At 52.3% G+C, this 8,183-nt stretch overlaps 1 protein-coding gene across 2 annotated transcripts; it reads right to left on the bottom strand.

The window, feature by feature from the left end:
- Nucleotides 1-451: 451 nt before the first annotated feature.
- Nucleotides 452-8,056, bottom strand: DPCD (deleted in primary ciliary dyskinesia homolog (mouse)). Of its 2 annotated transcripts, XM_050899234.1 has the most exons (7): nucleotides 7,993-8,056; nucleotides 7,671-7,751; nucleotides 6,884-7,008; nucleotides 5,928-6,061; nucleotides 4,121-4,127; nucleotides 1,795-1,854; nucleotides 452-648 (listed from the first exon to the last, which is right to left on the bottom strand). In XM_050899234.1, the coding sequence occupies exons 1-7, from the start codon at nucleotides 8,054-8,056 to the stop codon at nucleotides 544-546; spliced, it is 576 nt and encodes a 191-aa protein (XP_050755191.1). In that variant the 3' UTR covers nucleotides 452-543. The 2 variants fall into 2 exon arrangements, with proteins under 2 accessions (XP_050755191.1, XP_050755190.1); XM_050899233.1 differs by lacking the exon at nucleotides 4,121-4,127 and having other exon boundaries at nucleotides 1,795-1,897.
- Between the last annotated feature and the right edge of the window lie 127 nt (nucleotides 8,057-8,183).

Genomic DNA, 8,183 nt, shown 5'->3' with positions numbered 1-8,183 from the left:
CTCTTCACCCTATTTCATAGGCTGTGCGCATTCAGGTCTAAGCATTGATGCTGTTTGCAGAGACACCAGGGTCACCAGAGCATCCTTCTAACTGCACAGAGGACCTTGCACAACAGCACAGGAGGGAGTTGCTTCCAAGCACATCCCAGGCAGGTAAGGGGTGCGAGGGGGGGTTCTTGCTTTCCAAATGTTACTGCCTTCAGCGATGGCGGCAGACAGAGGGAATTCCCAAGGGGAACTACCCAGCTTTCATGTCGCTTCTGCTCAGGGAGGATGGGGAGAGGGCTGCTAGCTGTGGATGCAGTGCGCTTCCTTTGCATGCTGCAGCTTCCCACAACTCGTAGAAGGATCATAAATGCCTGTGTAAATCAGCAGACCAGGCAGCAAAGAGACCGACTGCCCTGCCATCTCCCGGGGCCTGCAAAGATTCCTCCAAGCGCCTCTATTAACAACAGGACTAATTTTTATTGGAAAAGGCAAAATAAATACCATGAACCTGTGCTGGAGACCTGCCCCCCACCTCAGCCTCTTAGCAGCCACTGCCTACTGGGTCTTACAGTCACCATCCCCATTGTTTGCTGCCTTTATCTTCTTCAGCTCCTTCTGCAGCTGCTCTTCTGCAGCCAGGATCTCCTTCGGCTTCTGGTACTGTAGGACAGAGAGAAATGCCCTTAGCGCTCCTGTTAAGCTTCTGCTCCAAGCAGACCAACTGGGGCCAGGTGCTACCAGTGCAGCTGGGGCCTCCTGCCAAGGGAGGCCCTTCTGTTACCAGCTACTTCCGAAGCCCGTTTGGAGAGGTGGTGCCAACACACTAGGGACATTTGCCAAGATCTGGAGTGTCTTTTACAGTGCAAGTAAAACTTTCCAGTTGGATGTGGAGTCCTGGCCCCCACCAACCCCTCTGGAATATCCTGGCAAGCTGTGTCATGCAGATCCCTGGTGTGCTTGCTGACTGTATGCTCACACGTGTTATACATATAAATATAATATGCATTTTTTAAAAGGCAGACAGAGAAGTAAGAGTTGCAGTTCCTCTATCGTCCCCTCAGAGCCCCCTCGCCCAGCTGCAGTTCAGTGGTGGATGCAGGTGCTTTTTGGCAAGGGTTTGGCCCATAGCAAGCTCAGAAGGACTCAAGGTGCTCCTCTTGGCCTATTTCCTCCGCACGTGCACCCCCAGCTCTGCTGCAAAGTTTCCCTCAGAGGAGATGCTCTGTGGGTAGCTGACTTCTACATTTAAGAAGACGAGCACCTGCTGCTCAAAAGCATCTGTCTGCCTCTGTCTGCTCCTTGCAACAAGAAGTAAGTGCCCGTTTTGCTAGTCTCTCACTTCTACCATGTGTGTGGAAGTATGTCCTCTCCATGTGTTCTCCCCAACACAAAGCAGCAGGTGACTTTTTAAATTTTTTTTTTTTAAAGACTGTGAGACCTCTTAAGTGCAGCAGGTCCTTGGACTCTTAACACTTATGCTCTGAGGCAAGAGAAACTTGCTCTCACTGAGAGTGGAGGCTTGCTCAGGCCTGGGGGAGGGGATACATGGATACAACGGCACTTCCACCTGCAAGTCACCTTGAGCAGCAAGCGGGGCCCCTCCTGCGGCCTGGGCTGTCCTGGCTAGTGTCAGCATGCCCAGTGTAATCTGAAACTCCCACTGACTGTGCGATAGAGAAGGGGGCTCATCAGTGACCCTCAGCAGATCTCCCTGCTCGGCCTCATTTCCCCACGTGTAAGAATTTTAACTTCTTTGTGGGCATAAAGAGAAGGGCAAAGTGCTGTTCTGTGTGGCTAAAACCTCACCGTGATGATCAGGGTGTTGTTGGCATGGGTGAAGCTCAGGGCAGCTGCGTCCAAGGGGAGCTGGTATCGGTCCAGGTCAGGAATAGAGAACTTTTTGTAGTACCTACAAATGAGAGAGGAGACAGAAATGAGGAAGGTGGGGTTCCTATTCCCCCACTAGCAGTGCTGAGCTACAGAGTGCTGTTCTACAAGGTGTAGATGAGGACAATAGACCTCTCAGGGTTGGCAGGAGGACCCTGTGCCATGTTGTGTGCCTGCTGGTGCCCCCAGGCTGGCAGGAGCACTGGAAACAAACCTCCAAACTGGAAATCAGAGCTGGCAAAGTCCTGAAGGGCTTTGGTGTGCGAGAGCAGGCTTGGTCCCTCCAGCTTGCCCCTGAGTAGTGCCAGACATGGTTAGAGACAGACTACTCAGCCCTACCAAGAGGTGTCCCTTGTCTTTGTCCCTGCTCATGGCCTCTCATTCCCTCTAAGTACCAGCTCCCATTAGCTCTTGTCAAAACAGCTATCAAAGCCCTTGTGCCCTGTGACTTACTTTTCCTGAGTGATGCACCATTTTGTGTTGCAGTCCTTCCTAAACCCATCTTTTTGGCCTCTTGCTGCGCTTCCTAGATAACTTCCTGCTTTGGTGGCACGGTAGTGCTCAGGCATACCCCGGGGCACAGAGCTCCAGGTGCAGCTGGCCACAGTCACCTGAGCCTCTGCTCTGCAGCGTCTGCATGCGGCCCCCATGGTGGCTGTGGTGCTCTTCTGCACTCCCAGCTTCCCTAGTTGTTCTTTCCCTGGTCTCTATCCCAGTCTCGCGATCACCTCTCGCATCCAAGCAGAGGACAGAGAGGTTTTTGCCAGCTCCCTATCCAGCCTGTGTCTCTCCACCAACCAAACCTTGGGCTTTGCTCAGTATGAAGGAAAGGGGATAAGTCTCAGAACTGGAGGGGTTAAAGCTGTCTAGGCAGCTAAGAGATTTCCTAAGACTTTGGGACAAGAACCGTGTAGACCTGTGTCTGTGTTTGCCTGAGACCTTTCTTGCTTGGCATGGCTTGCCCTGCATCTGCTGCTTCTCTCTGGGGCTGCACCAAATACACTAGTTGGTGGTCCTATGCCCGTGTAGAGGCATGGTTGGGTTCTTAATCTCTTCCAGCACTCTCGTGGGCAATCCTCTCCATGGAATTGGCCTGTAGTTGGTACTGGGGTGCCCAGAGCAGAGCAGGAACAGGCAGCGGCTGCTGTCATACCATGAGGGGTTCTTCTCCATTCAGCTGGCTGTGTGTGAGGCTTGGCCTCTCTAGCTACCTCTGCCCAAATTGCAGTTTATTTTCCAAGTCATGGTGAAAACAGCTACAAAGGGCAAATGGCTCTCCTGGTGCAGTGGGAGGAATGTACGCAGCTTGTTACCGCAGGGCTCAAACCGTTCTGTGTTGTCACTGCTGTCGGTATTTGGAAAAGGTGGCAGACATGGATAATAAGGGAGATGTCAAAGGTTAAACAGCAGAGATTAGATGAACACAAAGACATGTTAAGGAAGTGTTAACTTCTTACCGATTAGACAAAAAAAAAAAGCAGTACACAGAAAAAAACCACTGTTTCAAAGGGCCTTGGGAGTCATCAATGAAACAGCAGCATTCTGCTGCCCCAGGACTAAGGAGAAGGGGAAAAGAATGGCTTTGGCTGGCCTCAAACTAAAATCTGTGACAAGATCAAAGGAAACCAGATCTGCCTGGCCACCCCCTCCTCCTCCTAACATTACCACTGCCTCTCGCTAGAATAATTGAATCAGGTTTGGCGTTTGGGGAGGTGGCTTTCTGGGTTTGTTTTTAGAGTTTAGTTTAATGGATTTATTTTACAGCAAGAGGTTTTAAGCAAATCCCACTTGAGCAGCCCTTGCCGTGGCCAGAGGGAACGGGAGTGACTGGTGGAAGTGAAGAGCTCCTGTCTGGGGTGGGGAGGTAGCTGATGGGCAGTTATCCCTGCTGAGGCAGGCAGGCAGATTGTCTGCCCTCGCCTCTCACCCCATGGCCAAGGGCAGTATTGCACTCTGAGCCTGGGTCCTGGCCTGAGATCCACAGTGCGTATGTGAAGTCACCTCTATTATTTTCCTACTGGAAACCCACTTTTTGTCAGCCTGTAGGGAAAACTGCTACTGGTATGCTGAGAATTTAAAGCTGAGCTACTCAGTAGTGACTTGGCAACCCATCCCGTTGCTTGTGCCTCTGGCTGGCGGTCAGCGCAGCTCTGTTGCTCAGAAGCAGCGTGGCTGACTTCCAAGGGCTGGAGAGGCTCTGAGGCTTCCTTTCTCTCCCATAGCAATGCGCGCTCTCTCTGTGGACTCCGTGCCTTTGTTGCTATCTTGGAATTAGTTGCTGAGTGGTGCCTTGCCCTGGCCGAGACCCAGGAGAAATGATGTAAGATATCCTGGAGCCTGTACTAAGAGTTCTGGTGCTGGAGTCTGTCCCTGCTCCCTACTGACAGCAAAGTCGTTCTTGTCCCCAATGAGGTGACTTTCAGCTTTAATTCCAAAAGTCCTTAACTTTCACATGCAGGCCATGAGCCGCTGTCAGGTCCTTCAACCCTCTCTGACACTAGCCTACGAGTGTGTAGGGGTCAACTGCTTGTGGGGGACTCCGCTGTTTTGCTGGGAGTGGTACAAAAAAGCTTGAAGTCAGGTAGGGCACGGGTGAAACCTCAGTGGTATGTTATAACCTTACAGCACCTACGCAGGCAAGGAAGTTCCCACATACACACTACTATTAGTAGGATTAGGAGTAGATAAGCCTATCTGTGATAGTATGTGGTTGAACTTAGGCTCATGTACTCCCTTCCTGTCCTAGCTCCATGTGTATCCATGTGTGGCTGATGGGAATCTCATTCATCTTTGCTACATAGGTCTCCCTACTGAAGTGCCACTCTTCTCCTGTGAATCCCTCTGCACGCATTTAGGCCAGCATCTTTCTGTATTAGAGCTGTAATTGCTTGCTGCTTTCATGGGGCAGACTCCTCCTTCCTCCTGTCTAGCTGCCTTCTGCTTTTGAGCGTCCAGGTGTGCTCATGTGCAGAGCTCAAATATCCCCTTGCCACGGCCACTGATGTGGTAAACCCTCGCCTGAAGACGTGCGGGTTCTGCGATCTGAAAGGTGTTCAGCAGCCAAAGTGGAGCAGTTCTTTGCCAACAGCACCACCTACAGCCAACTACAAACAGCGGCTTAAAGAGGGCAGGGGGCAGACTGGGAAACACTGGGGTTGATTTTACCCATGAATCTGATCCTTCTCTGTTCTGCAGCAATGTTGGGGAGGGAAGGCAAGCAGAGAGCAGCCTGCCCAGCTTTCCATACTGGTGTATTATCCCAGTTGGTAAATAGCTTTCACTTATCTTCCAATATCCTCCCTTGTTCTCCTGATACTTGCTCCTTGCTATCATCTCTTCCCACTACTACTGCTCATCCTGGCTTATCTCACTGAGCCTGTAAACGCTTTGGGGCACAGTGTGTGTCTCATTCCATGAGAGATGCCATGTACTGACACAGTACAAGATGATGCTTAAAAGCCTTTTATTTTTTTTCCTCCCATCTCAAATTTCTTTTGGCAGAATATCGTGGTGCTTCCTTTCCAGATTCAGTCTGCCTTTTTTTCTTGCTACCTCCAGATCATATCATTGGCATTGTGACTACAGGACAGGTTTACGCAGGGACATCTGGGTGCCCATGACTTTGTTCTACCTGTTGAATCCTGCAGCTCCATGCATTCTGAGATACAATGACTAGGTCAAAGTATCATGTCAGAGGGAGAAGATAGGATGCTCTAGCTCTTTTACTTTACTTTTCTAAGGGAGCGACATTTGACAAGGAAAGAACAGAGCAAATACCATGCTACTGGAACCATGAGATAAGTTTGCAAAGGCCAGCGCAGAGCTTGAGGCGCTCTACCGTAAACATGTCTGGGGCAGTTGGGAGTGGAAATTGGACAGCAGGAGACTCACAGCTGCAAGGTGGGGCCCCTCAGCCCTTGCACACTAGGGATAGAAGGCAAGAGAGGGACAGAAGGCAAGAGAGGACAACCCCCCTGTGCAATCACTAGCCTGCCCTCTGTGCCAGCCCACCCCAAGGGACTGTCAGCACTGGCAGTGCTGTCCTTACTGACTTCTTGTTGGTGGTCCGGATGACACAGCAGCGCTGCTCCTTCTCCACGGAGACGCTGTAGACCTCCTTGGGGTAGGGCAGGTTACGGATCCGCCACTGGAAGCTGCTCAGGGTATCCTTCCTCATGAAGACAGGCTACAGCAAACAAGTACCTTTAGCAAGGCCGCTCCAGCTGCCTGCTCTCCTCCCTGTCCCCTTCTTCCTGTACTACCTTGAGAGGCTCCACGTGGGAGTAGCTCTTCTTTCACACTGGAGCATTAGGGAGTAACTCAAGAAACTGCCTGAGCATCACTTTCCTAGAGCTAGCAGTGCTCTGCCTTTACCCAGGGCACTGCCTGCCCTGCTTGTAGGAGGCTGAAAGTGTTCTTGAAGTACAGGGTTACAGGGAAACTGGGCCTCTTCCTCACAGGCAACCGAATACTGAGCTCTGCCTACCCTAGGGACCTGCTGGATTCAGTCCTGGCTCTGCCCCAATTTGCTGCGCAGGGCTGTGCTTGTGTTTCAGGTCTGTAGAAAAGATGGTGAGAGACTAAAACCTCTGCCCCCTAAGCTAGAGGGATGTGAAGATGAAACAGGCCGCGCTGTGTTAAGGAGCAGCCTGCTATGCTACCTGTGTCAGCCTTTCATTGTCATCGCCTCTGCTTTCCATCCCCTGACTTGGAAGGCCAGTGCCAGGACTTTCAGCCTACTCTTTTGGAAGCCAGAATAGTAGTTGGCCAACACAGCAGTACAGTTTCTCTACTTATGGAAACTACAAATCTCTTGAAGACCCCAAAAGAACCTACGCTGTGCCTTCTTTCTACCCAGCCCCGCAGCTTTGGGATGATTTGTAGTAGAGTGCTGGGCACGTTAAGGCTGTCTCTTGGGGCTATGAGTGATCTGCAGTCTACCAACTACTGCTGTAAGCACAAGACTAGGTAGTTTTAGGTGCAGTCATGCCTGCAGACCCTTACATACATTAGAGCTGCTTTCCTTTATGAGCTCTGATTCCAGTGCTCCCAGGAGCGGCGAGGTTGGCTCTCCCACTTCAACCTGCCACTTGCCGGAGCCCCCAAGGGTGTTCTTCTCTCGCCATTTTCTACCTGTGGAAGGGAGAAGAAGGGTTTTCATTATTCTGCTCTATAAGAACTCCAGCAAATGACTGCCAAAGCTGCCCAGCACACTGAGATGATACGAAGATACATATCTTAATTCCAGTCACTTCCACTTTGGTGTGAGTGCATCTGTTAGCCGGCCTATTCCTGAAGTCAGAAATTCTGTACCGAGTGCACCTCTTTTTTGCTACTTGGTACTGAAGCCGTGGTGGGGTTGCAACAGGTGCCACACCGCAGCTGATGTGGTTTTGGACAAGAGCCATAACCGACACCTTGCTTGTTTGCGGTTGCAGAAGCCACCAAAAAGCATATTTCACCCCAGCACATGCTACAGACTCAGTGCCTGACTATGCAAGATAGCAATCCCATTTAGTCCATCCAAGTCTGTTGTGACAGATGAGCTGGGCTAAAGCAAGGTCTGCTACGCCACAGAAGTCCGAGAGCCCTGGGCCCACACTGAACCATACTTATGTCCCTACAAAATTCAGCTACAGGCACGCTTATCTCCCAGAATATTTAGGGGTGATTAGTTCCTGACCAGGAGGTCCCTGTCAACATACCAGTCCTGCGAGTGCAGACCTGCTTGCCACGCGTGCCGCAGTTGTGCCCTGACCCATGTCTGCTGGTGGCCAGCTGAGAGCACCACTTACTCACTAACTGACCGGTCTTCACGTCATACTCTTCGGCCATCTCCTTCCCATCCTCGAACAGGTAGTGGATCTTCCGCTTCCCTAGAGGCAAGGCAGGTGGTGAGGGTAAATAGGAACACATCTATCCCTGGGTGTACGGCCCCGTCCCGCTATCTGGGGCCGCGTCCCCGCCTTGATGGCCCAGTGTCCTTTGCTGGGGTCTTGTCCCGGGTGTAGGGCCGTCCCCGGGAGCGCTCCGTCCTCCCGCCCGCTCGCTGCAGGGTCACCCCAAAACACGTCGGGGGGGAAGAAGGGGGCTATCGCGTCTCGCTGCCGCGGTTACCGTCCTGCACCAGCGCTGTCTTGCTGGCAGCCCGCAGCCTCTCCAGCCAGCTCGGCACCGCCATGGCGGCCGGGCCCTGTCGCCACGGCAACGCGGACACTTCCGGCCGCCACCCGGAAGTACTTGACACCGGCCCGGCCCAGGCCCGTAGGTGAGAGCGGCCCCGCGGCCGGGCCCCATCTCCCCCCCCA

The sequence above is a fragment of the Gymnogyps californianus genome, chromosome 6 (assembly GCF_018139145.2).
Source record: "Gymnogyps californianus isolate 813 chromosome 6, ASM1813914v2, whole genome shotgun sequence".
Lineage (NCBI taxonomy): Eukaryota > Metazoa > Chordata > Aves > Accipitriformes > Cathartidae > Gymnogyps > Gymnogyps californianus.
Note: the sequence above shows the minus strand (reverse complement) of the source record. Positions and strands in the feature narration are given on the sequence as shown.

Excerpts from the sequence above, each read along its gene's own strand:
- DPCD (XM_050899233.1), bottom strand. The coding sequence starts at position 8,056 with ATGGCGGTGCCGAGCTGGCTGGAGAGGCTGCGGGCTGCCAGCAAGACA. Across the intron at positions 7,009-7,670 it reads GAAGACCGGTCAGTTAGTGA|GTAGAAAATGGCGAGAGAAG; the intron begins GTAAGTGGTGCT and ends TCCCTTCCACAG. Across the intron at positions 6,062-6,883 it reads TAAAGGAAAGCAGCTCTAAT|CCTGTCTTCATGAGGAAGGA; the intron begins GTATGTAAGGGT and ends TGTTTGCTGTAG.